Source organism: Penicillium arizonense (genome assembly GCF_001773325.1).
Source record: "Penicillium arizonense strain CBS 141311 chromosome Unknown PENARI_contig012, whole genome shotgun sequence".
Taxonomy (NCBI): domain Eukaryota; kingdom Fungi; phylum Ascomycota; class Eurotiomycetes; order Eurotiales; family Aspergillaceae; genus Penicillium; species Penicillium arizonense.
This window is the reverse complement of record NW_019173289.1, coordinates 96,054-123,447: the sequence shown is the minus strand read 5'-3', so window position 1 is coordinate 123,447 and position 27,394 is coordinate 96,054. Positions and strand designations below refer to the sequence as shown.

At 49.0% G+C, this 27,394-nt stretch overlaps 11 protein-coding genes across 11 annotated transcripts; 6 read left to right on the top strand and 5 right to left on the bottom strand.

Moving 5' to 3' along the window:
• Positions 1-531: 531 nt before the first annotated feature.
• On the top strand, positions 532-1,093 carry PENARI_c012G02679 (uncharacterized protein; the record flags this gene model as incomplete). The annotated part of the gene is made up of 2 exons (XM_022632842.1): positions 532-642; positions 707-1,093. 2 exons carry the CDS (start codon positions 532-534, stop codon positions 1,091-1,093), a joined length of 498 nt encoding a protein of 165 aa, XP_022487159.1.
• Positions 1,094-3,554: 2,461 nt separating this feature from the next.
• PENARI_c012G10256 (putative histone h1.3.) lies at positions 3,555-4,024 on the top strand (the record flags this gene model as incomplete). The annotated part of the gene is made up of 2 exons (XM_022633038.1): positions 3,555-3,659; positions 3,722-4,024. 2 exons carry the CDS (start codon positions 3,555-3,557, stop codon positions 4,022-4,024), a joined length of 408 nt encoding a protein of 135 aa, XP_022487222.1.
• A 1,169-nt stretch (positions 4,025-5,193) lies between these two features.
• PENARI_c012G12452 (mismatch repair ATPase MSH6) lies at positions 5,194-9,053 on the bottom strand (the record flags this gene model as incomplete). The annotated part of the gene is made up of 4 exons (XM_022633082.1): positions 5,194-8,303; positions 8,365-8,545; positions 8,607-8,654; positions 8,718-9,053. 4 exons carry the CDS (start codon positions 9,051-9,053, stop codon positions 5,194-5,196), a joined length of 3,675 nt encoding a protein of 1,224 aa, XP_022487145.1.
• A 286-nt stretch (positions 9,054-9,339) lies between these two features.
• PENARI_c012G09063 (tyrosine--tRNA ligase MSY1) lies at positions 9,340-11,365 on the bottom strand (the record flags this gene model as incomplete). The annotated part of the gene is made up of 4 exons (XM_022633005.1): positions 9,340-10,408; positions 10,464-10,750; positions 10,807-10,960; positions 11,049-11,365. The coding sequence occupies 4 exons, from the start codon at positions 11,363-11,365 to the stop codon at positions 9,340-9,342; spliced, it is 1,827 nt and encodes a 608-aa protein (XP_022487176.1).
• Positions 11,366-11,770: 405 nt separating this feature from the next.
• PENARI_c012G00102 (putative raffinose synthase protein Sip1) lies at positions 11,771-14,688 on the bottom strand (the record flags this gene model as incomplete). The annotated part of the gene is made up of 2 exons (XM_022632778.1): positions 11,771-14,416; positions 14,509-14,688. 2 exons carry the CDS (start codon positions 14,686-14,688, stop codon positions 11,771-11,773), a joined length of 2,826 nt encoding a protein of 941 aa, XP_022487264.1.
• Positions 14,689-15,167: 479 nt separating this feature from the next.
• On the bottom strand, positions 15,168-16,401 carry PENARI_c012G01729 (zinc-dependent alcohol dehydrogenase family protein; the record flags this gene model as incomplete). The annotated part of the gene is made up of 4 exons (XM_022632817.1): positions 15,168-15,212; positions 15,268-15,714; positions 15,775-16,164; positions 16,240-16,401. The coding sequence occupies 4 exons, from the start codon at positions 16,399-16,401 to the stop codon at positions 15,168-15,170; spliced, it is 1,044 nt and encodes a 347-aa protein (XP_022487355.1).
• Positions 16,402-18,065: 1,664 nt separating this feature from the next.
• Positions 18,066-19,373, top strand: PENARI_c012G06235 (uncharacterized protein; the record flags this gene model as incomplete). The annotated part of the gene is made up of 7 exons (XM_022632929.1): positions 18,066-18,134; positions 18,189-18,335; positions 18,401-18,505; positions 18,556-18,837; positions 18,895-18,950; positions 19,012-19,157; positions 19,210-19,373. 7 exons carry the CDS (start codon positions 18,066-18,068, stop codon positions 19,371-19,373), a joined length of 969 nt encoding a protein of 322 aa, XP_022487071.1.
• Positions 19,374-19,892: 519 nt separating this feature from the next.
• Positions 19,893-20,660, top strand: PENARI_c012G08859 (N-terminal L-serine N(alpha)-acetyltransferase NAT4; the record flags this gene model as incomplete). Its single annotated transcript, XM_022633000.1, has 1 exon — positions 19,893-20,660. The coding sequence occupies one exon, from the start codon at positions 19,893-19,895 to the stop codon at positions 20,658-20,660; it is 768 nt and encodes a 255-aa protein (XP_022487183.1).
• Positions 20,661-20,751: 91 nt separating this feature from the next.
• On the bottom strand, positions 20,752-22,237 carry PENARI_c012G08735 (GPI-anchored transamidase subunit GAB1; the record flags this gene model as incomplete). The annotated part of the gene is made up of 5 exons (XM_022632995.1): positions 20,752-20,990; positions 21,048-21,667; positions 21,724-21,926; positions 21,985-22,049; positions 22,102-22,237. The coding sequence occupies 5 exons, from the start codon at positions 22,235-22,237 to the stop codon at positions 20,752-20,754; spliced, it is 1,263 nt and encodes a 420-aa protein (XP_022487208.1).
• Positions 22,238-22,396: 159 nt separating this feature from the next.
• nop7 (mRNA-binding ribosome synthesis protein NOP7) lies at positions 22,397-24,526 on the top strand (the record flags this gene model as incomplete). The annotated part of the gene is made up of 3 exons (XM_022632871.1): positions 22,397-22,418; positions 22,472-22,570; positions 22,632-24,526. 3 exons carry the CDS (start codon positions 22,397-22,399, stop codon positions 24,524-24,526), a joined length of 2,016 nt encoding a protein of 671 aa, XP_022487061.1.
• A 430-nt stretch (positions 24,527-24,956) lies between these two features.
• On the top strand, positions 24,957-27,385 carry PENARI_c012G10884 (uncharacterized protein; the record flags this gene model as incomplete). Its single annotated transcript, XM_022633045.1, has 8 exons — positions 24,957-24,990; positions 25,045-25,229; positions 25,283-25,384; positions 25,451-25,472; positions 25,526-25,697; positions 25,761-25,930; positions 25,987-26,206; positions 26,641-27,385. 8 exons carry the CDS (start codon positions 24,957-24,959, stop codon positions 27,383-27,385), a joined length of 1,650 nt encoding a protein of 549 aa, XP_022487109.1.
• Between the last annotated feature and the right edge of the window lie 9 nt (positions 27,386-27,394).

The window sequence follows — 27,394 nt, the reverse complement described above, 5'->3', positions numbered from 1 at the left end:
TACTTCTATCCTTTGTACTCGACTCATATTGCATGTACTACACAAACACCTCTCGTATTGCTGCTCAGAACATAACTTTGTTCTAATGCTTCATTGAGATCGATGTGACTGAAATCGGTATCAGTTTCATATTTGAGAAGCCTCACCAGGTTACGAAAGCAGCAAATCAGTGAAGCGGCGTGTCATTTGGCGCATCAGATACGACTGTCAAGTGCTGTTCGCGCCCCCAATCCCCCACAGAAATTTACTATTCCTGGTTAGGTCTAATCTGCCCTAACTCGCCGACCAGTTCTTTCCAAATCTGACACAGAACCGCATAACAAATTCTGCCCTGATGAACACCGAACGTGACACCGCTTCCTTTGAACTGTGACGCGAAACGCAAAATAAATACTGCCTTTCGCCTCATGAGAACCTTTCCTCGTCGCATACCCTTCGTTTCTCCGTATTGAAGACCAATTTCTCCGATTCCTGCATTTTATCTTGCAATTACTTCATTTTATCAACCAATCCTCCTCGCTATCAGCAACCATGGCCCCCACCTCCAAAATCCCCCTCTACGATGGCCCCTTCAAAAACATGAACGAAACTGAGATGAAGCTCCTCGCCCTCGCTCATGTATTCGACAAAGGAAACGGACCCGTAAGTACTTGAGACACGAACCCCGCCTCTTTCCCGACGCTAATACGATATATCATACGTATAGGCCAACTACGAAGAGATGGCTAAGTGGACCGGCATCAAGGCGTCCTCTGCTGCAACCCTGTACCGTGGCGCCAAGCGCAAGCTCAACAAGTACATGGACGGCACCACCACCTCTACCACATCCACCACCTCGCCCACCAAGGCTGGCCCGGCTCCAAAGCGGGTCAAGAAGTCGACCGCTAAGACCGCCAAGGGCGTGGCCAAGGCAGAGGAGGAAGAAATTGTCGAGTGCCCCGCCGCCATCACCAAGCAGGAGTTCATTGATGACTCCGATGACGAGAAGCCCAACTTGCGTGCCTCCCGGATCGCCGTCGAGATTTCCACCTTGGCCGCCCAGTCTGTCGGCGACGCCTCCGACGCCACTACTGCGTCCATCAAGGCAGAGTAGATTTCCTACATTTTGTCTTTGCTGCAATTGAGATTGTTTTTGTTCCTGCGATGAAAGGAGGAGTTGAAATGGCAGTTGCCAGGGAGTTCAGAGGAATTGTGGAGTTTGTTGTGGGGAGGTGTACATCAAATAGCTAGCTCACACCATCCTGCATGAATGATCATCGCGGACTTGACTCTGGCCTACTTCATGCGATTGTAGGAGGAGTTTCATGGGTCACCATGAGGAAGAATGTAGCCAAAATATTACCCGAAGGCTTGAGCTACGTATTTAACCAGACGACAACAAAGCTCAGAGACTGGCGGGTTGACAGATTGTTCAGGGATGTTTTACATGAAGACAAAGCAAAATACAGTAGAGGGAATGAACCCGAAAAACATAGATACTCTAAAACACGCCTTTGTTGGCATTTCAGAGTGTCAACTTAAAGAGGGAGATCGGCCAGTAGGGAGGAGGTCGAAATAACCGCGGGATATAGTGCGTCGCCGGAAGGTTTAAAGTTTGCTGCCACGCATCCCTTCCCCACAGTTTATCATCCCACGATTGAGAATCAGGGTAAGTCAATAAGGTCGTCCATTATTACATATTCATTTACTAATACATACTAAACATCAGACAGAGCGAGGAAGTCCTCGGAGAGGGAGACATGCACCCATAACGAATTTTATCGAGCTCGTGTACATACATACGTCACAATCCATCGCTGGTTAACGGGACCCAACCACGATACACTCCAGATCAAGACAAACACAATGGTTCTTGGAATCCAAGTTACCGCATACGGGTACAAAGGAGAGCGAGGCAAAGAAAAGGAAGAACCTATTACAGAACGCAGGCCAATGCCAACTGTATGGACACTAGAGGCGAGAACCGACAAAGACAGAGAGCATCTAGCTTACGAATTACAAGGGTCATAGTAATGCATTATGAGCACAAGAAATGATGCAATACGACAAAGAGAATACTCTGTTACAGAAACGAAGCCGAAAAGCGAGAACCACAATTGGAAACAGGCGAATACCAAGATGTTCGAAGCGCAAAAAAAGAATCGTTCAATCGCATCTGCGGCAATCCAGAAACACAAGTGGAAATTGAGAGGCGGTTTGGCACAAATGGGATGGAGACATGAGGTCTATACACGATCAAATTGTTCGTATATGGCGTCTGATCCTCGGAGGCATATTGAACACAGAAATTTGCCGTGACATGGGAAGTAATCCATACGCGCCGTCTGAAATTCTCTATGATGCTACTCAATCCATGAACACTTGGGTACCTACCGAAGAGTCGATACCTGAATGGGCCCACCTCCGAGAAAAAAGACCATTGCCGTGTTTTTAGAATGTTCTAACATCATAGTCGGCTTCTTCTCCCTACCAGTCTTGAATCATGGTAGGGACGGAAAAGAATATCATACACTATCCTAATCCATGACCTAATCAGCAACGAGAAGTCTGACCATTGTCCTATTGCAGGATGACCCTCGTTCGTGCAATCCTACATGTGTTCCCAAAAGAGACGAGCTCCCTAATGATTCACATATTAGAGCATTGAAGGATTTCCGACTTTCCCTACCTCGGGTCCAGCTTTCATTTCGTTTATATAAGCCCAAGAGGATTAGGCCTCGCTAGCATCTCTGACATAGTCTCGCCAGCGTTCGTCTCGACCTCGTAATCCTTCTTTGCTGCAACAGTGGCAGTCGGGCTCAGGCCAAAGGTTCCTCGTAGTCTGGTTAAGACAATGATGGTCACTAATGCGTATACAGTGCCACTTAATCACTTGGACAGTGGACGCACACACATATGCCCCAAAGCAAGCACCTTGCTAGATGTGTTTTTCCCACTCTCTCGTATATTTCGGTTTCAGGTCTATCTCGCCTGCTGTTTGTTCGTACTGTATAGGCCCTCAACTGTACTATAACAAGCTGTTCAAACATTGAAGACACCCGCTCTGCCTAAGTCAGGAAACCTTCCTTTTCAACGGATTTTCAGGCTCAAGTCAACAAGAAATATTACATTGTTGTCAGATAGTGTTCTCAATCTCGTTATTCTCTACATAACACAGGAGTGAATATGCTCTGAGCAAACTAGATAACAGTGTACGATAACAAATAATACAACCGAATATATATTCACAAAACGTTAGAGAGAGCGTTAAAAAGAGCATCCAAGAAGGCGGGTTAAATAGTTCATTATAGGTTGACTTCATTTTCCTCTAGTCCTGTCTATATGGCGTGGGAGAATTGAAATCCTGGCTCTTTCAATCTGACGAGAAGAGCGCCTTAGTGCTCAACACCTAATTCTCGAACCCTTCACATTCCTATAAATAAAATCATCCGCACTCGAAAGAACTTCTTCCTTCCAACAACTTTCATCCGCTGGAAAACTTCCTTTCCATCAAGTTTAACCCCACAAAGGCTTCCACTTATCACACATCAACACTTCAGAACATTACCATCATCATGCCTGACTTGAGCCCTGACAAAAAAGGCGGAAAATCCGACGAGCTCACCCCGGGTGAAAACAAGATGCTCCTCATGGCCGTTCTGTGCTCTGGCGGTGCCAAAGTCAGTTCTCAATATTTCCACAACTGTTGTCCGAGCGCAAACTAACGTTACGCATGAAACAGGTCGACTACGACAGGCTTGGTGCCTTGATGAACATGAAGCGAGCCTCTGCTGTAAGCATGTACGGCCGCGCGGTTCGCAAACTGGAGAAGGTGTACGGCGTAAGCGCTGAGGGAGGCACGGCCAAGTCACCTACCAAGACCCCTACCAAGCAAGCTGGTGGTCGGAAACGCCGCAAGAAGAATCAGGATCCTGATTTGGAGTCCGAGCCTGAGCCTGAGGCTAAGGTCGAGGCCAAGAACGATGTTCCTGATGAGGCCGAGGAGGAGGATCTGTTTACCTCCAAGAGTCAGCCCACTGATTAAGTGGCCATCTTTATCGTCAAGCTTTCCTGAAGCTACAAGATAAAGACAAGGAGGATTTATGGGACAAGGGAGTGGAGGTGGTTCTGAAAGTATCTAGTTTGCTCTTCAAGTGAGCACCGTTGTGTGGCCTGCTAGCATCCTTGCCAAACAATGAATGTCAGTTCGTGCAATACAATTTCATTCAGCCCATATGCACCGTCATCACACATGTGGCTTTTCGATTTAAAAGGGGGCCCTTTATATTTTTGGCTCCTAAACTCCTCAACAATTCTGCCACAATGAAGCATTCGGCCTCTCTCCCTAACATAAGGCAGCACAATGTAACTGAATGGAAAACCAAAGAAGGATGATACGTCCTGCTTGGATGGGCCTACCTGGCTGTGAAGCAATGATACTACTGCATTCTCACTACTACCTAATGGGATCTGTTAGTGTTCCCACGGACTTGACACTGTATGCTAATCATAGAAAACAGGCTATTGATTTTGATAAGCTAGTCTGCTTATGGGCGATAAACACCATAGATCGGCCAGATCACTATCACTATCCAAAAGCACGATGGTGTCCCTTAAGCTTGTGTGTCTCGCTTATGGTTGGATTGCACCAGCCTCTAGCGACAAAAGAAGCAGTGAAACACCTGAGTCCGAGGAGGACATGGCATCCCGCAGCAAAAGAAGACCAGAAAACTACCGCACCAAACGTAAAATGCCCAAGAGGAAGTTCATACGAGCTAAGAGTGCCGAAGAAGAACATACAGACGGGCTTTCCACATCGGATATAGAGCGCCATGCAGTCAACGCCGGCTTGCCTTTTTTTGGGATGTTTCAACCTAGCTCCAGAAAACGAACAACAAACAAAAGATTAGGTAAAGTGGTGAATGTGCTCAGGGAGTCCAGAAAGGGTTTATGCTAAATAGAAAAACATTCGAAAACATAGGCTGCTCAGAAAATACTTCATTTCAGAGATAGTAGACTACATTGACGAAATCTGCCATAGGATAACCGAACAAGCTCAGAGACGCCAAGTAAACCGACACAGCGAAAACAAATATGATGTTGACACAAGGAAATGGGTAAAATAAAAAGACGGACATGCGATCATAAGTCTATATGATGATGATGCACGGAAGAAGAGATAGGGCGTAGAAGATTAAACAACCCAGCATATCATTACAAGGCCTCAATGGCTTTCAGCAAAACATCCAAGCCACGGTCAGAGACATCGCCAGCATTGGAGTCTTCCTCAGCAACAGATTCGCGCAGTGCCCACGCAACATCACTCCACCAGCCAAGGCCAACATAGCCACCGCCTTTCTGGCGCTCAAGGCTCTCCTTCAGGCGGCTGGTGTGCTCCCATTGCTTGGCGGCATCTTCGGCACATTCGATGACCTTGCTTGGGATTCCACACATAGAGGCGCAGTGCATACCGAAACTGCCCTCTGCAACACCCTCTTCGAGTTTGTAGAGGAAGGCAATGCGGCGCTCGGCGTCGTCGACATGGATGGCCATACGTTTTGGTGCAATTTCGGGGTGGTTCTCGAATTCAGCGGCGAGGGAGTGGTAATGGGTAGCGAAGAAGCCCAAAGCGCCGATATGGGTGGCAATGTGATGCAGCACAGCCTGGGCTACGGCAACACCGTCGTACGAGCTGGTTCCACGGCCGAGTTCGTCGAGAATAACCAGAGAGCGTGGTGTAGCTTCGGAAAGGATCTTCTTGGTCTCAGACAGTTCGACGAAGAATGTAGATTGAGCGGCGAAGATGTTGTCGTTTGCACCCAGTCGGGACATGATTCTGTCCACGGGAGTCAGACGGGCCGACTGGCAGGGAAGGTAGCAACCGATCTGGGCCATGATCACAGCAACACAGGTCATTCGGAGCACAGTAGACTTTCCGGCAGCGTTGGCACCTGTCAGCAAATCGATGCTGGGATGCTTGCCACCGAGTTGGATATCATTGGGGATGAAGTCCTCAACTGAGGACAAGAGACACGGGTGGCGAAGCTCTTCGAACTCGAGAACGCTTCGTTCGTCATCCACAAACGTTGGCCGACAACTGGGCTGGCCCAGGGATGCGGAAGCTTTAGCCAAACTGATGAGGCAGTCAAGCTGGGAAACAATCTTGACAGCAGCCAACCATGTGCTGTAGTGTTCGTCGAAACGAGCGTGGAATCGCCCAGCGACCTCCTTGACAATTTGACTGTGAGTTTCCTGGGCCTCTTGCAATTTGCGAATGAGGCTTCGAAGCTCGGGGAAGTAGTACCGCTTAACCTGCTTGGTTGCAGACATTTGGTTCCAATCCTTGGGGATATTCTTCACCTTAATTGGAACCTCAAGTTGATAGATTTCCTTGCCGTTATCCCGGAAGCAGATGGCAGAAGATCCCAAATCGCGGCGGGCCCTCTTCAAGAGGGTGTCGAGGTCCTTGTGCAGCTGCTCGATGATTTCCTGAGAATTGTCGAAGTCACCTTCGACACCAGATTCAGGCACAAGGATTCCATTCTCCTTGGCCTTGGGGCGGTCAAAGGCAGTCTTCCAATACCCCAAAAGCGAGGCCAAATCGGGCATCGCGTTTGTCAACTGACCGATAATGCCCTCTTCGGTGGAGTTGGAGCCATTCTCCTTGAGAAGACCCATGGTATAGTCGATCTGTTCGAAGCCCTCCAGGACACGCACGAAATCGGCAGCCTTACAGTTACCGGCATGGATACGAGAGATCAGTCGCTCCAAATCCGGCATTTTTGTCAACTGAGAAGAGAATTGGTCGCGAACACTGGGGTCAGCGTTCAATGAATCGACAGCATCGAGTCTTGCGTTGATCTTCTTTGCATCCACCAACGGATGGCAAACCCACTGCTTGAACATCCGCTTGCCGAAGGGTGTAATGCAGCGGTTGAGGAGCTGGAACAAAGTCCCCTCAGATCCACCGTCAAACGAATTCGCGAAGATTTCCATGTTGATCAGAGTCTGACCGTCCAGCACAAGACTGGTCGCCTTCTTGATAGGATCATACCACGTGAAGTTCCCGATAGTGATCAAGTCCCGTTCGATTTTCAGCATGCGCAGATATGAAACCATGGCACCGAATGCGCACATCAGCAGCTCCTTTTCGCGGGCTTGGCGCAGAGCCTCCGGCCAGGCTGTGATGTTTTCATCGTTCTCAGAAACGAAATATTCACTGGCCTCGAGCTCTCGGATTGTGATGTCTGACTCCCAGAACTCCTTGCCGGGCTTCATCAAGTTCCAGATAGTAGTGGGTCCAGTGTTGTTCTTCAGGATGCGCATAGCCTTCTGAGAAACGCAGCCCTTTTCTAGCAGCAGTTCCTGCGGCCGAGTCTGGGCGACAAAAGTTTCGAATTTTGTCATGTCAACATCGTCCACAAACTCAGACAAGAAGAATTGACCTGTTGCAGTGTCGACAAAGGATATTCCAAATGCAGGAAGCTCATTAACGATAGCTTCCTTGATAGAAACACAGTAAGTAGACATATCATCTTGAAGCATGGAGCCGTCGACGAGGGTACCTGCTGTGAGGACACTAGCAAGCTCTCGCTTGATGATCTTGTCCTCTTTTCCGGGCTTCTTGCCATCTCGCTCACGCATTTCCTTACCTAGAGCAGATTCAGATTGGTCAACGCGAGCGATCTTGAAGCCCTTCGCCACGAACTGGTTGGCCCAGTGGTCCAAACTCATCTCGGGAACACCGACCATGCGCATGTTCACGCGATCAGTCAGCTTGAGATCGAATAGCTGGTGTCCGATGGTGGCATCATTTTCGTAAAGCTCATAGAACTTTCCCTTCTTGAAGAAAACCACGGTATCCCAGAACTTCTGCTTGATCTCCCAGTACTGCTTCTCAAATGGAGAGAATCGCGACCAAGCCAGCGGTGGGATATAGATCGTTCGGGGGTCGTAATCGGGGTGCCCCTTGGGATTTCCATCAATGTCCTTGATGGTGGCAAGCCATGAGTATCTCTGCTCCGGTTCCTTCAGGTGCGCTTTTTCCTTCTTGTTCGTATTTGAGGGCTTCTTGGACTCAACCGCTTCACGTTCCTTTCGTGGTTCTTTGTTCTCTGGATCGAAAGTCCACTTCTTGGCTGTCCCTGATGCCCCCTCTGGGATTTCAATATCAAGATCCGCGTCTGGGGAGGGAGGTGCGGGCGCTGGGGTTGAGGATGGTTTAGCCGTTTGCTTGCGAGCTGGTTGGGTCGAGGGTCTTTTGCGCTTCTTCGAGGATACGACTTCCTCATCAGAATCATCCGCAACAACGAAATCGTCCATTTCTATATTCATGTCAGCCGTGTTCGGAACGGATAATGAAGACGCGAATCCACGATAGCATACCATCGTCGGAATATCCTGCCTCCTCTGCACCCTCTTGAAACTCATCCTCACTCTCTGGGGATGTCTTTCTTCTCTTTGCTGGACGTCCAGTAGTGCGGTCTCGACGGCCGGGCTTGAAGATAACATCATCGTCATCTTCGCCCTCGGAGTCCGACTCCTTGTAACTCACCTTCTTCTTTCCCTAGATAAGCACTGTCAGCACGGCAAATCAAACAAGCTGTTTAAAACAGTACGATACGTACCCGACGCGAAGGCGACATCGTGGAGTCCTGTGCTTCCCCTTGGGTGGTCTGCGAAACAACAATTTAATCAGCGATGAAGGAGCATACAAACACGTTTAAAAACAATTATACCTTCACTTCATCCACATTTTCATCCTCTTCATCCGGAAGGGGAAGATCACTGCTTGGAATAGGAGTCAAATCCTGAGCAAAGCTCGAGAAACTCCGCTTCTGCTCCCTCGGTGTCGGCTTCAGCGCGCTCCCACCACGATTTTCGGCGGCTCTCTGTGCTGGGGAAGATGCCGGTTCACGGGAACGGTTGTTCGAAGGAGTGGCAGGGGATGATTTCTGAAAGAAGCCCAGAATTGATTTCTGGCTTTTCATATTCTGGGTACTGGAGGTCGTCCGCTTCAGCGCGGCGGTTGGCGGCGTGCCTGCGGTCGGGGACGAGGCCGATTCTTTGGCCATTGCTTTTTTATTTCTTGTTCAATTGAATCTGATTCAATTGATTCAATATTTAATCTCAGCGCATAGTATAATTGAAGGGCGAAGAAACTGGGGGTGTGGGAGGAGATAACGCGGATCGCGTCGACGCGTAAAGTGGCCGAGACTCGACCTGTCGATTCCCGTGACGTGTATTAACTTACTTCAATACCATAACTACATGATTCTGTCTCAATGCGTGATAAATGTAATATTTGTATTGTACAGATGGGATATTGTAAAATTACAGATCTAGCGGAGATTCATACACTTACTCCGACTCAGTGGGTTCAGTCGGCTCAGTCTCCCAGCCCGGAGCAGTAAGTCCTTGCTTGCGGAATTCTTCATCGCTCACGATGTGAACTGCCTTGAACTTCCACTTGCCGAGCTTGAGCATGAGAAGGTTATCGTTCAGGACAAACTCTTGGGTCTTCTCGGCGCCCCATGGCCGGATGGGAGTGAAGGACAGCGCGTCCGACATGGGACCACTATCCCCGGGACGGCTTCCAACCTTGGCGCCGTTGTTGACAATGACGCGGTGCCCTTCGCTCTTGGATGAAACCATGCCGGCCGACCAAAGGACCTTGTTGAACGGCTGATTGATCACAAGGGATCGCGGGAGTGTGACCTTGATGTCGCCCATGTTCGCGAAGTTCGTTTGGGGGGCGTACTGGTTGCCAGATTGCGGGTTATCAAAGCCTGCGGTGGGAGATTGCACGTGGCTTGAGGGGGGAGTAGAGGATTTAGGGAGAGGAGTAGGGGTGCCAGTGGAGGATCTGGGACGGAATAGCTGGCGATGTTGGAGAGCCACTGCATCAGCCTCGTCCTTGCCATGGATGAGCTCGACGAAGTCAAAGGCAAGCGCATGCTGCGCAACGCGTTTCGATGGGTCCTTGTTCTGCTCCTCCATGATGGCGGCGATCTCGGGCAAGGGGATGAAAGTGAACAGCTTGAGGTAACTCTCAACAGTGTCGTCGGGGGTGCGAACGAAGAATTGGTAGAGTTCGAAAGTAGAAGTCAGATCCTTGTCGAGCCAGACAGCGTTTCCTGCGGACTTTCCAAACTTCTCACCATTCGGCGCTGTCAGAAGCGGCGTGGTGAAACCGATAGGATGATCGAGCTCTGACTCGAGGGGGTTCCGGAGTTGCTCGTCGGCGGTGTTGCGACTGATAGATTTCACTGCGTCCATTCCGAAGAGGATGTTTCCATACTGATCGGAGCCGCCAACCTGTACCTGGGTGCCCTTTTGGAACATCGTCCACCAATCCCACGCTTGGAGAAGGGGGTAAGAGAACTCGGCAAACGACATGCCGTCGCCCTTCGACAAACGGTTCTTGACGCTGTTCGATATATCAGTAAACAAGTGACGTTCCTGTCAAATCTCGCAAAACTCACGTCTCTCTACCGAGCATAGGACCAATTCGCATATAGGCGCCAAGGTCACGCAACACTTCAAGGAACGGCATCGAGTTCCACCAGGTGTTGTTGTTAGTCAATGCCCGCTTCCACATAGGCTTCCTCTCGTATCCGTGCCTCCTGCCGTAATGCTCAATGCTGACGCCCAACTTCTTCAATTGCATATGCATGCTAGCCATGTTGGCCTTTCGGATTGAAGAATGTACGGCATCACGGCCCTTTAACCGCCCGGTAGGATCGCCAACTCGGGATGTAGCGCCGCCAAGCTGTGGACTGTCAGTGAAAGCTCTCCCGATGAGCCGAGAATGATAGAGTGGCTGACCAAAAATGTAACCGGAATTCCCCAGACGTATGCCCAAGCCAAGACCATGAATGGCAGCATGTGTCCAACATGCATCGAAGGAGCCGTAGGGTCAATTCCGACGTATATTCCAGCGCGCTTTTCCGTAAAGACCTTATGCAGCAAATCGCGTTCTCTGCAAGACAACCAAACTGGTCAGTATATCGTTCAACAGTCTCACACAAGCGGATGCAAAGGCATAATCCGGTCTTGGTCTCACATACCCGACAACATCATGGATCAGACCACGCTCCTCCAAATGTTGCGCGAAATTCTTCCTTTTCCCTTCCTTGATTTCCTTCGCAAACTCAGCCCACTCCTTCTCCCCATCCTTCATGCGCTGGATATAATTTTGCGTAATCCATCTTTGCTGCTGGAAGCATGTTGCAGATTGTGAGGCAAGCAATGCCGGGCGAGTAGTGTCACCGCGCAGCGGACTTGCTGTCGTTGCGGCGAAATTGCGCGCTTCGCCTAGGGATCGGCGGGGGTTGAAGAGATTGCGGCAAGTCGCCTGGCGGAGCGGTACCGATTGTGGCTTCATCGGACCGGTTCTCGAGGGGGAATATGTGTGAAAAGGGCTGCAATGGGCCGGAGTCTGGACAGAGTCAATACAGAGCAGCTCCGAGATTCTTTCGATAAGTCCGGAGTATTGATGATCCGGGGCTTATCGCTGAACTGTCGATCCTCTTCCCAGTCAGAGTGATCTATGTACAATGAGAATCACAGACGTGTATACAATACTTCAGAAATGTACTGTTTAATGTGCTGCATCATTATTATACTGGAATTATTTTCAGTGCCGCCTAGTGAATGAGCTTCACGCTTGGGAACCCACCCATCCACCATGGAAAATCGGATCTCAAGGCCAATTCCAGAGGAACGAAAAAGAAAGCTATCAAGATAAATAACAATATTGATCGGCTTCAAAATAAACCATTGTGCTAGCTTATCCGACAAAGACCTGTACAAAAACCTCGTTACTCCACCCACTATCCAATTTCATCATCTTCCAAGCAGTCAACACATCGATCGCCAGCACATTACCATCCTTTCCCCCTTCCTTCCAAACGGTCTTCTGAGGAATTGGCCGTCCCTGGATCATAACCATGAAATCCCGAGCAATACTCCTATCTGGAAGATCGGACAGGTAAATTCCAACAGTGCCAAGTGCTTTCAAACTAATATCAAATCTCAACCGGCCGTTCTCAGCGAGGAATATATCAGAAGTCACAACGGCCGCGGCACCGGTCATCTTACCCAGTAAGCCGAGCACGGCCACATGAGCCAGCCTGTCAACAGAGCCATGGGCTCTTTGGTTTACATTGAGCGTAAACGATTGGGTCGGATAAGCGGTGAGAATCTCCCACCCCCTTTGCTCTAGAACGATTGAGACCAGGGAGTCTTGATCAATTGGCCGCATGCGAGCGGATACCTTCCCATTGGTGTGTGCGCGGATAATGTAGTAGCCATGAGAGTCGTCGTGAATCCCGGGGAAATCCATCAGCGAAACAATAGTTGAGGCCTCGCTAGAATGGATATTGAACAGACCCAAGATCCCGCTTCCGGTCTTCGCCCAACCGGTATAGCTTCCTACGCGCAAGATGTTTCCCTCATTGTAGTCGTGGTAAGCGTCAATTGTGCGTCCAATAACACTGGGGCGCAGGATTATTGTGACATCTTTGACGGTTGGTGCAGTCATCTGATCAAGCAAGTCCAGATCATGCTTTCCAGGCTCGTCAGTGATATAGATCGGTCCGCCAGATACGCATCTTGCTGCAGCGTGGAAGGAGGCATATAAATGGCTCGTTTGGAACATATCCCAGTCTGGGAGCACGTTAAGGTAGCGGGTGAGTAGTGAATTATGTGCGTTACAGAATACATGCCATGGGTGGGAAGCAGGTATCTCAGGGAAGAAGTCGTCCGAGTTACGGAGCGGGATGGTAGGTTTGTTGTTTGGAAGTTGCGAATGGAACATGATTTGAGGGGTCATTGACATGCATGAGATTGAGCGAGTGTTGAAATGTCTGAGTGACGCGATTGACCATGCATCTTGGTAGGATGTCATGAATCTCCTGCGGTCCTCCGGGTCTTCAAGGAGATCAATGAAGAACTGTGCATCTGTCTTGACGGAGTCTATGCCCACCGAGTCAAGATAATTATAGAAGTCGTTATAGAAACTTTGGATATCGTCAGGATCAATAGCGAAAATTTTGCCCTCGGGAAGATTCTGCGCAATAGGGCCGTTGGGCGCTGGGTCCTTGATATTGACTTCCTTCATCTTATATCTTTTGGCTAGGTCGCCGTCTGGCGAGATACCACCCCAATACCCGAACAAAGCATGCCAAACTGCAATGTGTTCAATGCTGGGATTGGTATCACGGATTGACTCCACTGTGTTTTTCAATCCTTTGGGGAAACCTTTCGAGTGAGCTTCGAACTGCTGTAAGCCTCTCTTAAATTGAGAATGACCCTCGTTGTCATTTGATTGCCAGCCATCATCGATGATAAGGTTGGCAATTTGAATTCCATTTGATTTCAACTCCGCCAAAGCGTGCAATATCTTCTCTTCGGTAAGATCTTGACCAAGACCATTCCAGGTACAATATGTCAGACCATCAAACCATTGAGCAAGGAATTGTGCACTTGGATCTTTCTCCACAAGAACCTCGTCATCACCTGGAGGAGATGGCGGAACTTCTTCCGGCAAGGCTGCATCCGCTCCATCAGCAAATGGTTTGACAGCCTTTCGTGCCTCGTACATCACTGCAGACATAGCTATCTCAAATTCTTCGGCGACAGCAACGAGAATATGGAACTTTGACGTGTCCTGATTGTCACTCTTTGCTTTAATGATGATTTTGCCATTACTGCCGGATTGAAAGACGGTCAAGACATCATTGACGCCTGATACAGCCAACAGCACCAGGTGGACTCCGTCACTTCTGAGGAATGAGCAGAGTATTGCGTCTTCAGTGAGTCGAAACTTGTCCTTGCCATGTCTAGGACCCAACCATGGACTCCACACCCGCACGAGCGAGAAATATCTCAACACTGATAACGGTGTACCAAGCACGATGCGTTTGATAGTTGAGCTTCCTTCTCGGCTCGGAGCTATATCACCTGATAAACTCCAAAGTTTTGAACCAGGAGCCTCACTCCTCTGTGATTGAATTTGTAGTTGGTCTGAGAACTTATTGATATATTTGGCCATCTCCTCTCGCGGACTTTGAGCGGACGGATCTCTAGCCACAAACCGACAAAACTCAGAGTGCCGTGAGCAGTAAACAATCTCGCCATCACTGACTGGATGCATCTGGTTGGCCCACTGCCACTCGGCGTCTGGACTAGTACGGAAGCGTACTGTAAATTTGGCATGGCCTCCTTCAGCGGGCAGGGAGATCTTGTCGGAAAATACATGGCGATGGTAGTTGTACTCGTGATCATTTCCATTTAATTGATTTGCATGCTCAGGGTTGGATTTCTGCAGCGGTAGAGCTGTCCATCCGAGACCGGTGATGTTATGCCAGATCTGCGCATCCCATGGCTGTGCGGGGAATGAGCTGCTGGATTCGATTGTCACCGTGAAACGCAACTACTGACAATATCAGCATGCTTTACCTTTTAACAGAAATAAGACCTGTTGCTCGTGATCCATCAAAGAGAATATTATTGAAGAGTACTCACCGCATCATCATCCTCGGATCTTCGGATGTTGGTGAGTTGCCCCAGTGGTGGGTAAGATGTTACTCGCGCGAAGATCGCCAGTTGATCTGGGCGAACAACTGTTCCTGGTGATGTTTGTGTGTTTTGGCCTGGTTCCCGTATGGGAAGAGCTGATGAGCTCTTTCTGGCATTCACCGACATTGGAGAGGGGTAGGATCCGGCGCCTGTTAGGCTCGACGATAAACGCAAAAATGCGAGTGCGATGAAGGTGTAGAAGTATAAAGAGCTAATATAGTTTGAGGCAGATTTCTATGTGTGAATGCAAAGCTTGGAAGTATGTTGACGGGGAGTTGGAGAGCGGCGGGGTAGCTCCCGGGGTAGGCGCCCCGTGCCTTTCAAGCGTTGGGGCGACGACCGCGATAGCTAACCAGCCACAATGTTTTCTGTCTATATAAGCTACAAATGGGTGAATGTTTAAATCACACAATTCACCAACATCAGCTACGTAGGTGCTCAAACCAAACGGCCCTGGATAGTCCGAGCCACATTGATTACGTGTGGACGTTGTCTATATAAATGTTGTGTAGCCCACGATAAAAGCTATAATTATTGCTTAATCCAACTATTCGTAAAGATTTCGATTTGCTACATTTGTCCTCGATGTATTCGCGTAAGACTTTTTAGGTGATCTTGATCGTCAACTTGCCGAAGTGCTTTTGAGCCCACTATGACGCGTTTTATTAGTATGTGAGCAGTTGCCATAAGATAAGACCAACTCACCATGTAGTCATAAGCTTCCCGAGCCTGATGCAGACTGAAGATCTTGTCATCCACTACGGGGTGGATATCATTGGCCTCAATAGCCCGGACCATGTCCCTCATCTGGGCCTTGCTACCAACATAGACACCGCGAACGGTGCAAATGTGAGTCAACGTTTCCAGCACAGTCGGCTGGGTCTTAGGGTCAACGCCTCCGATGAAACCAATAACACTGATAACACCCTCGAACTTCACACACTTGAAGCTCTGCCGAAGAGTGCCGCTTCCGCCCACTTCGATAATGTGGTCCACGCCAGCTCCTTCGGGAGTCAGCTTGCGGACAGCGTCACCCCAGTTGTGGTCAGCCTTATAGTTAATGACGTGGTCAGCACCAAGCTGCTTGAGCTTGTCGGCCTTTTCGGATGAAGAAGTGGTAGCAATGACAGTTGCACCAGCAGCTTTAGCGAACTATAACATAAAATGTTAGCCGAGAAATGTCTCATTCGGGGTTATTTTCTCTCCACTTACCTGCAAACCGAACATGCTAACACCGCCAGTTCCTTGCACAAGAACGACCTGGCCCGACTTCACGGGCTTCAACCCATAAAGAGCGTTCCAGCTGGTGAGGGCCGCGCAAGTAAGAGTGCTGGCCTCGAGGGCCGTCAGGTTCCTTGGTGCCTTAACCAGCCCCTGCTCGTTATACACGGCATATTCCCGCAGGGTACCGTCGATTGCGCCACCTAGTCCAGTCGTGGCGGCGTGCGTGTCGATTTCACCATATTGATGGCCCTGGTTGAAAAGAGTTGCCACTTGATCACCCTTTTTGAACTCGACAACCTTAGATCCCACTTCCACGACTTCGCCAGCACCATCCGAGCCGGGGACAACAGGGAGATTAATAGGAAATGGGTATTGGCCCTGTCAAAAGTGAGTGATCTATTCCTCAAGCTGATCCTTATACATGAATATGAAAGTGTAATTTCAGTTTCATACCTTCGGGATAATAAGGTCACGGTAGTTCAGTGACGCAGCCTGGAGCTTCACCAAGACTTCGTTTTCACCGACTTCCGGGACCTCCGCATCCTTATAGATAAGGCCATCGAGGTCGTGTTCCTTGTCTTGGATGACCCACTGCTTCATGGTCGCAGGAGGCATTGTTGGATGTATAGTTTCTATGGGCACGAATGCTTCAAGATGAATTCAGGTAGCGGGGTTGAGGAGCATCTGTGAGTTTATATCATTTGAGGACCCTGATGTACTGACGTATGTATGTATGCATGCAACTTTCGGGTTCCACATCTGCGCACTATTATGACGGCAAGATTATTAAGACTCAAAACAAACTTGTTAGATGCTATGTACATGTGTTTGGGGGCAGTCCACCTAACTGGAGACGACAATTTCCGTTGAAACCCAGATTTTGGCATCATTTTGACACTTGATACTGAACTGTAAGACAAGGGATATCATATACATGACGCTGCTGCTCTAAATTATGCTTAGTTAGCATAATTTAGTCACATGACCGGGCAACTGTACATGATTGGCCGGCGACAATACGTACAGCAAGGGTCTTGACGCAGTGTATGTGATATCCAATCTTAATACGCGTTCAGCTATAGTACAGTACCCAAAAAGCGCGTGCGTGGAGATAACCCACTCGCAAAACGACTCATTCGCACATCGCTCGCCCGAACTCTTTTTGAACATCAGAATTACTTCGGACTTTTGGATAATCTTGTTAGGATTACTTTTCGCGTTATATGAGATTGAATCCCTCGTCTGTGGTGTTCAGAAATCCAATGTATTCTATAGAGTACACCCGGTGGCAATCTATAAGGCTGATCTTTATAGGCTTGTGTCGGAAATGACCACTGTATGTCCAACACCACCCTGATCCTGTTTCTTTTAAGCGAAAATTCTCCTGATATTTTGGATGTCTTTGGATTTCTTCAAGTCCCTGATCATCCTGTGCTTGCGCCTTACAAGTAAACTTTCTACATTCACAACTCTGAGAAAAGAAGTGCCTTATGTTTTTATGATATTCTGTACTTCATGTTGGATATATTGGGTATAGCCAAGCATTCAAGCAGTGCCTCAACCCATTTTCTCAAAGGCTCATTAGGATAGGTGCCAATCCCTGTCCAGTATTGGATGATCGACAAGCCACTCAAGTGTGATCCATGTTAAACAAAGAACCCGTGGAGCCTGAGAAGACTTTACTCGGGTAGTCTCAAGACCATCGGAGCTGAGCTGTGTTGGACAAAGGAAATTTTCCAGTGATGGTTTATTACCAGTCATGTATTAAATTACTGGTTGCCTGGGACTGATAGATTTGTCTACTTTTACCCACTTCGTTCTACGCCACGTCTTCCTATCTTCCTATCTATACATTTGGTCTATGGCGGATCATGGCCCCAACGACAGTATATTTATAGATTCACGACCAGCCAATAAAGCCTACCCTTCAAAATGTGTATCAGTTAGTAATCGTTTTACCTTCTTTTACTTCTGTTCAAAGGCATTTGAGTTGTGTTCCTAAAAAGTGGAGCATTTAACATCTGGCCAAGCGCCCCACTCTATAGAGTCGATCTACAATTGTGCAATCGGAAGATAATATCGCGAATTCAATTCGACATCCACTGGGTTCATCGCTAATATGATAATTGCCGATGGCGCGAGTTCATCAGATCGCGTATCGAAATGATCTCCTTTGGAGGGGAAGGGTAAATGCGAAATATAAATAGTCGTGAATCCTTCCTCGGCTCATAACTACTCTGAGTAACTACGACTTTTGTTTCTTACAATATCTACATATTATGTCTCTTGGACGAACTTTCAAGCTCAATTCGGGCTATGACATCCCCGCCGTCGGTCTCGGCACTTGGGTATGCATCCCCTTCCAAATACGTGAAATGAAATCGCTAACCCATCCACAATAGCTCTCCAAGCCTCATGAAGTTGAGCAGGCGGTTGAAGCTGCTCTTCGCCAAGGATACCGTCACATTGATGCAGCTGCATGTTATCAGAATGAGAACGAAGTAGGAAATGGCTGGAAGAAGTCAGGTGTACCACGTGAGGAGATCTTTGTGAGTAATATTTCCTCAACAGATGCGACGAGGAATGAGACTAACAAATATTTGCTGCTATTTAGATTACTAGCAAGCTCTGGAACACACATCATCACCCCGATAACGTGGAGGAGGGTCTCAACAAGACATTGAAGGACCTGCAGACCGACTACCTGGATCTCTATCTGGTATTATTCCAATACTTTCAATTCAATGACAATTCTAACACGTGTGACAGATTCATTGGCCAACTGCATTTGCTTATACCAACGAAACTCTCACGCCGACGGACCCGGTGACGAAGCGATTCCGCTTAGCCGATGTTCCGGTCTCCGACACTTGGGCCGCACTAGAGAAGCTCGTCAAGGCGGGCAAGATCCGAAGCATTGGAATCAGTAACTTCACAATCAAGGCGACTGAAGATCTGCTCAAGACTGCAGAGATTCCTCCTGCTGCCAATCAGATTGAGGCTCATCCATATCTTCTTCAACCGGAACTTTTTTCCTACTTGAAAGAAAAGGTATTCGATATTCCGAAGCAACGTGTTCGCTGAATATATTCTAACAATACTCTCAAGAACATCCTTCCGGTTGCCTATAGCCCGCTGGGCAACAATATCTTTGATCTACCACGGTACGAACTTTTGACGAAAATGCCTTCTTTTCCGAATCTGTTTCTAACATGAAATTAATAGAGTTGTCAATGACCCTGTGGTTGAGGATATCGCCAAAAAACTGAATAAAGACCCTGCGCAAGTTCTCATCTCATGGGCTATCCAGCGCGGTTCTGCGGTGTTGCCAAAGAGTGTGACGCCCTCGCGCATTGAGAGCAACTTCCAAGGTATAATCTGGTCTCTCTTTGTGCTCTTCGGAAGGTTTAACAAATTATATAGATTTCATCATCCCCGACGAGGAGTTTGCTGCACTTAACAAGCTGGACAAGAACGCCCGGTACAATTATCCGTTCCGTTGGGGAGTCGATATCTTCGGGGAATTGGGTGCTGCTGAAGCTGAGCGACGTGCTGAGGAGCATGCTGCGAAGCAGAGAGCTGCTTAAGTGGCTTGCTTAAGTGGCTATGGCCCAAGTGGGTGTGGCACTTAATGAGAACCGAATAGATAACGTTATTATATATACTTCTCACTCTGGTCAGGGCAATATTTCATGGAACATTTTTTTCAAAACCAACAGGTCTCTGACACAGTAGGTAACATTATAGAACCACTTTAAATGGAAATGCCAAAATAAAAGAAATATAGGTGTGTTGTGTACGCACTCTGCATCTTCAAGCCTCGACGCGGCTCCAACCACTTTTCTTCCGCCGGGAGTATGGACTCAACGCATTTCCCCCACACCTAATTCCTCAACCTTGAACACTTTATCCTACTGTGATAACCACACTCACCGAGATGCTCTCATCCATCAAAGAAGGCCGAGTCACGAAAAATAGAACCAAAAAGTCCGAGCCTCCCACTCGACGCGTCCCCAAAAGTCAGTAAATGCCTCTGCATCACACCCCATCTACATGATAAGCCCCCAAAGACCCCATGATGCACGGATTTCACCACATTCCAAATGATGACGCGTGTTAACCGACCCACAGTGCCTCCGCTAGTCGAGCGGACCAACGCATTAAGCATTGGAGAATTCATCACCAAATACATGCCTCCTGCCACAGCAGGTGATCAAACTCCAGAGAATGCACCAGGTCAAGCTCCTCCAGGCTCAGGGCAGACAGAGCAGATTATATCAACTGAAACGCCATTGGACGTGTACTCCGCGGCAAGCATCTCCCCTGATGACCTAGAAGCCTGTCTAGACCTCATCGAGCAGACATCAGGCGAAGCCTACCGCGCCTCCAGCGGTGGCTGGTCCCGCCGCAAAAAGCGCAAGGAGATGAAACTTCCCGATATGAAATATTTGATTCTGCGGGGTGATTCAAATGACGAGGGGAAAGTAGAGGATGCTACCGATACACCCAAAGAGCGTGAGGAAACGGGACCGGTTCCTACGCCTCGGAATCAAAACGTGCTTGGTTTCTTATCGTTTATGGTTACTTACGAAGATGGCAAGGAAGTGGTCTACTGCTACGAGATCCACCTTTCGCCGAGGGCCCGGGGGCGGGGCGTCGGGTCCGTTCTTATGAAGCGCATGGAGGAGATCGGCCGGGCTGTCGGCTTGGAGAAGGCTATGTTGACTGTTTTCAAGTCGAATGTGCTGGCTTGTCGGTTTTATGAGAGGCTTGGGTATGAGATTGATGAGTACTCGCCCCGACCGCGGAGGTTGCGGAATGGGACTGTTAAAGATGTTGATTATATGATTCTGTCTAAGCGCTTGAGGGTATGAGGACGGGGTATTGTGTTGGAGGGTTTGATGCTAAGCTGATCGTTGATGGAATTGGAAGTGAGAAATATGCTGGATTCTAATGTACATTGTGTTACACCTGTCGTACTTCTGTGCCTTGTTGTCCTGGGTTGTCTTGTTCCCACTCGTCTCTGAGGGCGGCGAAGGTGGTGTCTGCGACTAGGATGGAGAGACCCAAACTCCAGACTAGAGTGATGGCATAGAAGAAGTTGGCGTTTCCGGACCCTGCGTAGATCCATAGATGGTAGAAAGCGGGACCGAGAAGGGTGGAGTATAGGATTGCCGAGACTGCGAAGAAGGTATATCGCATTACTGAGAAACATTAGCCAAGGGAACCCTGGAATGGGACATCACAACTAAGATACTCACATGGGAAAAGATGACGGTACAACGGCAGCAACGCGAAGAACAGAGATGCATCCGAGATGCTGGGGTATGGCTTGAAGATCGCAAAGACGCCAAGAAGGGAGGTGATGACGAACAAGGGCTGTCGTCGGAAACGCGCTGTGAGACCTCCAACATAGCTGGCCAAGTGAAGCCAGAAGACCCCGAGGAAGAACTCTCGGAATGAATCGAACATTTCAATGAAGAAGTACCACCATAGACCGACATTGGGAGTCAAGTCCGGAACCAAAAGATGGAACCCATAAGTTGCCGATATAAACTCCCAGAAGTTACCGGTGATCATGACCGAAAGTCCGAGCAAGCCTGCAACACTGGCGACGAGTAGACCGGCGTGCTGCAGGATGAACAGTGCGATCTTAGGTGCTTGCGGGCCCTGCGCGCGTTGGTCATAGCAGACCAAAACCAGCGGAATGAACAAAAGAGCAGGATACAGAGATAGGTAGGAAGCGAGTCCTAGGGCTAGCATAGCATTAATGCTATTGCCAGAGACCGCATTTGAAACTGCGAAGAGGATTCCGGAGGCGGTAAATACGCTGGTTGATCGTGCCAAACATGTCGCAATTGTGAAAGGGTTGAACAAAAACCTGTTACTTAGGTTAGCACATGAGTTTATGAGTAGCCGAAAAGTGGAAAACCATACCATGCTGCGACAGATACTCCGTTCCATCGGAAATGCTTCCGAATTGCCGAATGGAATCTCGAATTGATCGATTGGCCTGACTCAGAGATGGTGACCAATGCCTGAGCATTCACAAGGTCGACTATAATGTAGAAAATTGCCGTAGGTAAGGGCCAGGTCTTTGCATCTGGAAATAGGGCGAACAGAGGTAACAGGAGCGGTGCCTAGATCGGACCGAACTGTTAATTGCACGAACGTAGTTTGAGTGTTAGATCCACAAACCTGGTGAAAGGTACCCCCATCATACGGTGACACATTGCCCTTATACAGAAACAAGCCTTCTTGCACTAATTGGAATTAGTTTCAAATGCGCAATAACTGGTTATTGGGGTCACGTACATCGTTTGAAGCTATTAACAGGTGTCGAGACCTCGACCCTTCCTGTCAACAAGTCAGGCAATGAAGGAAACAGACAGATAAGAAGAAGACGCAGCACAAAGGCTGCGCCAAAGACCACCAGCTTCCGATCTATCATGGCTGCATTGCTGTGGAGTGTTGTTGTTCCAGCTGTCCCTTAGAGACAACTCTCTCCGCCTTTGTGCACGGGCCATCGGCGGTAAGAAAAAAAAGTTATCGAGAAATTTTCTTCTTCTTATCAGCAGCCATTTGGACATTCTGACAACCATCTTTCATTATGGCGAAAATCAAGAAGAAGGGTATGTTTCGAAGCCCTGCAATGTCACATTTTCACCGCTAACCTCCTTCTTAGGTACCTCTGGCCAGGCCAAGAACTACATTACCAGAACTCAGGCCGTGCGCAAACTTCAGATCTCTCTCCCAGATTTCCGCCGGCTATGCATCTTCAAGGGTAAGGACCTCTGTTCTCCGTCCATATGAATCGCAAGTCTAATCACAGTCTCCGACATCAGGTATCTACCCTCGTGAGCCCCGTAACAAGAAGAAGGCCTCGAAGACCTCAACCCCCAACACAACCTTCTATTACACCAAGGATATCCAGTATCTGCTCCACGAGCCGCTCCTGAACAAGTTCCGTGACCAGAAGTCGCTTGCGAAGAAGATTGCCCGCTCCCTGGGCCGTGGTGAAGTCAGCGATGCTGCGCGCCTTGAAAAGAACAACGCTCCGAAACTCACCCTCGACCATGTCATTAAGGAGCGTTACCCGACCTTCATCGATGCTCTCCGTGATCTCGATGACGCTCTTTCTCTTCTCTTCCTCTTCGCCACCCTTCCCTCCACCGACCATGTTCCCGCCAAGACCATTGCGCTCTGCCAGCGTCTCTGCCACGAGTTCCAGCACTACCTGATCATGACCAACTCTCTGCGCAGATCCTTCCTTTCCATCAAGGGTATCTACTACCAGGCTACCATCCAGGGACAAGACATCATGTGGCTGGTTCCCTACCGTTTCGTCCAGCGTGTCAACGGCGACGTCGACTACCGTATCATGGCCACCTTCGTCGAGTTTTACACCACCCTCTTGGGCTTCGTCAACTTCCGTCTGTACTCATCTATCGGTTTGAGATACCCCCCTAAGTTTGATACCCGCAGTGACGAGAACGGTGCTGAACTTGCGGCTTTCACTCTTGAGGGTCGCTCAGTCGGTGATGTTCCTAAGGCTATTGAGGCAAACAAGCCCCAGTCTACCAGTAACTCGAACAAGGAAGTCTCCGAGGAGCTCCAAGCCAAGGTGGACAAGGTGATCAAGAGTGCCGGTCTCGACAAGACCACAGATGAGAAGACAGTCGAGAACACCGAGGAACAGACCGATGCCATCGACCGCTTCGAACCCGCCGCCCCCGAGGCCGACACTCTCCCCCAACCCCAGATGAGCGGCAACGAGGCCGGTGCACTCTTCGCTCCTTTCGTGTTCTACATTTCGCGTGAAGCCCCCAAGGCCCCTCTTGAGTTCATCCTCCGCGCCTTCGGCTGCAAGCGCGTCGGCTGGGCCTCCGTGCTCGGCGATGGAGCCTTCACCCACGATGAGACCGACCCCCGTATCACTCACCAGATCGTCGACCGACCCCAGCTTCCTCAAGAATCCCTCCCCGCCATTCCCGCTGCCGACGAGAACGCCGTTCAGAAGGTCAAGCCCGGAACCCGCATTCCAGGCCGCACCTACGTCCAGCCCCAGTGGATCTGGGACTGCATCAACGAGGGCAAGCTCCTCCGTGCCGACCTCTATGCCCCTGGCGCCACTCTCCCACCCCATTTGAGCCCTTGGGTTAAGGCTTCTCGCGGTGCTTACGACCCGCGCGCCACCCTGGCCGAGCAGGAAGAGGAGGGTGAAGCCGAGATCGCTGCCGATGCTTCGGACAGCGACGAGGAGATGGATGACGAGGCCGCTGTTGAGGAGAAGCCCGCCGAGGAATCCGAGGTCGAGTCTGTCGACGGCGGCATGGATGTTGCCGGCACCGACGATGACGAGAGCGAGGAGGAATCTGACGAGGAGGTTGAAGACTTCGGTGGCTTCGACGAGGAAGCCGCCTCTGAATCCGAGGACGACGATGAGGCTGCCCGCACTCAGCACCAGAAGGAGCTCGAAGCCGAGGCTGCTGGTCTTCCCTTCTCTGCCGGCGCTGCCGACGAGGCTTCCAAGAAGAAGTCTTCCAAATCCAAGAAGCTTGCCGCTAAGAAGCGCAGTGAGGATGAGGAGCTCGAGAGACAGAAGATGATGATGAGCCGGAAGAAGCGCAAGCTGCTCGAAAAGATGATGTACTCGAACAAGAAGACTGCTGATGAGTCAGCTAAGCTTCGTTCGAAGAGACGCAAGCTCGAGAAGGGCGAGAAGGGCGATAAGAACTAAACCTCTAGACTCGACCGTTGTGCATGTTAGATAGTGCTTTGCAGGGCGTTTGTGGTTTGGATCCCATGTATAGGCACCTCAAAAATTTGTGATTGAAGTTTAATGCCATTGAAGGGATTATATCCCACTTATATGTATAGCTTTGTTCTTTTTATCCTTGTATATTTCCTTTTAAATAAAGGTTCTTTGGCATAACGTTACATAGCGAGGAAGTAAATCTCCTAATCCACGGGAAGACAACAACAGCGCTAGAAGCTTCTGACTCATCCTTCGGCTCACATCCGAAGTTGACGACGTTATATATTCACTGTCAACTGTACTCTTCGTGTTGCTCTAATATTCATTGCCAAAGAGCGGATCATATATTGTCCAGACAAGTCAAGAATTGAGCAATCAAACAAACCACAGAAGTACCAACCAAGTACCAATCATGACAACTAGCAACCCCCAAGTGGGGTGGATAGGTATGACAACAGCAGAACAATCTCAAGTTCAATCAGAATCCTAACATCTTCTAGGCCTCGGGAGTATGGGTCTGGCAATGGCCCAGAATGTCCAACAATTCCTCCACCGCGAAAAGAAACCAGGCTTGAGATTTTGGAATCGGACAGCGTCCCGTGGCGCGCCACTTGAATCAATTGGAGCTGTCGGTTGCCACTCTATTTCCCAGCTCGTTCGGCAATGTGACCTCGTGTTCATATCTGTAAGTCGGCCTCTACTTGAAGAGAGACCATCTCGTGGCCTACTCCGTCTTAGGACGAACATTGCGTACTGATAGTGCACAAAAAGACCAGCGACGATGTGGCGCTAGTTTCTATCATCGACCAGATCTTAGCTGTGGAAGATATAGACGGAAAGGTATTCGTGGATACAACTACAGTTCATCCAAGTACTTCCAAAAAAACAAGCGAGAAACTGACACAGCGCAATTCATCCTTCGTCGCCGGTCTGTAACCATAACTGTTTTATAACCTATCAGCTACTCATAAATAACAACAGCACCGGTATTCGGAGCCACCCCAGCTGCACAAAAGGGCCAAGTCCTCATGGCAATGAGCGGACCCAGCGAAGCCATCGAATTAGCCTCGCCATTCGGAAAAGGCGTCATCGCACGTGAGGTTATGATTGTATCAGATGAACCTGAGAAAGCTACTCTACTCAAGGCATTGGGGTAAGAGCCTTCCAACCATGATCCCATTGTGTGTCAGATGGTTCAATCGCTAACCCGACGCAGTAATTTCATCGTCGCAGGAACAATGGAAATTGTAGGCGAAGCCCATGTGCTCGCCGAAAAGAGCAATCTCGGCAGTGGGACACTGGAAAAGCTACTCGAGTTGAATTTTGGGAGTTTGGCGTATTCTGATTCAACGCGTATGACGCAGGGGGTCTATATGCCTGGAGAGGGTAGGTTAACAGATACATGCCTGTTACTATTATAATTTGCTAATGGTATAATCTAGGTCAGTCGCCTTGGTCCAATTTGAATTTGGGTATCAAGGATGTGCAGCACGGTATTAGTTGTGCTCGAGACGCTGGAACGAGGTTGAAGGTTGCGGAAGTGGCACTGGAGCATATGCTTCGGGCTAAGCAGTTCTCGGATGAGAATGGTGGTCGTCCTTTGGATTCATCATCTGGGTATGGTATCATTCGCCAGGATGCGGGTCTTGATTTTGAGAATGAGTTTGTGAAGAGTCGGGATGGGAATGGAAGGAGGAAAAGCTTCTAGTTATACAAAGCCTTATACGAACTGATTTTGGTGTTTGTGGATGGAATCGAAACTCATCAACACTTGGAATAATGTATTTTTTTTTATTCTAGTGGCTCATTAAGACACTCCCGGTGCTCAGCCTTACAAGCTCGGAGATAAGTATGGCTCTCGCCTCGGGTTACCGGTATCGGAATGCTTACGACCGAAATGCTTCAAGGGCCAGGAATTAATTGAGAACCCATTCGTAACGCGGCACTTCTCGTGTCAACAATTTCTTCTGGGTAAGGCGTGCGGTCGATCGTACCTAATCGAGAAGGGCGGACCGATTAAGCTCGGATATAAGCTTTAGGATGCTGCGGTCCGGGAAAAGTAACTGTTCATAGTCCAACAGGAAAATAATACTCAGGTTCATCGCCATAATTATGATCTTCTGCTCAGCCGCACTCTTCTACGTGAAATATCCGTACAGACACCAAGAATCAGCTCCCAGCAGAATGCTTTACCGACTACATATCGTCCGACATGCAGAGGGAACTCACAATCCTGCCCATGACACGACTATCCTAGACCCGCCACTGACTGAAAGGGGAATCGAACAGTCCCAGGAGCTATCACAAACTTTCCAATTCAAAGAAAGTGTTGGGCTAGTGCTGGCGTCTCCGCTACGACGTACTCTTCAAACAGCTCACATCGGCTTTCAACAAACACTCGATCAAAGATACTACGCCAAAGGATCAGGAGCAGGCGTTCAAAAGGGTGCACAATTCGTTCTTGAGCCGGATGTACAGGCACACTCTTCTCGTCCATGTGACACTGGCTCGGACATTTCCATTTTGCAGTCCGAGTATCAAGATCTGCCCTGGGACATCCTTGAATTGGATCCTACATTCCCTAATAAGGAAGGGCTCTATGCATCTGATTCTGAGACGCTCAAACAGCGTGGATGGCGTATTCAGCGTCGGTTGGAGGAGAAGTTTAAGGAATTGGCGAACACTGCTCGGCCTGATATTGTTGTTGTTACGCATGGGGGCTTTATAAGATTTGTTACTGGAGATGAGACATTGGTTATTGGTCCGGCAAAAGCAAGGAGTTTTATGGTTTCATTTGATCAAGACTCTAGACTTGTTATTGAACATTCATTGTCTGGGTAAAACATACAT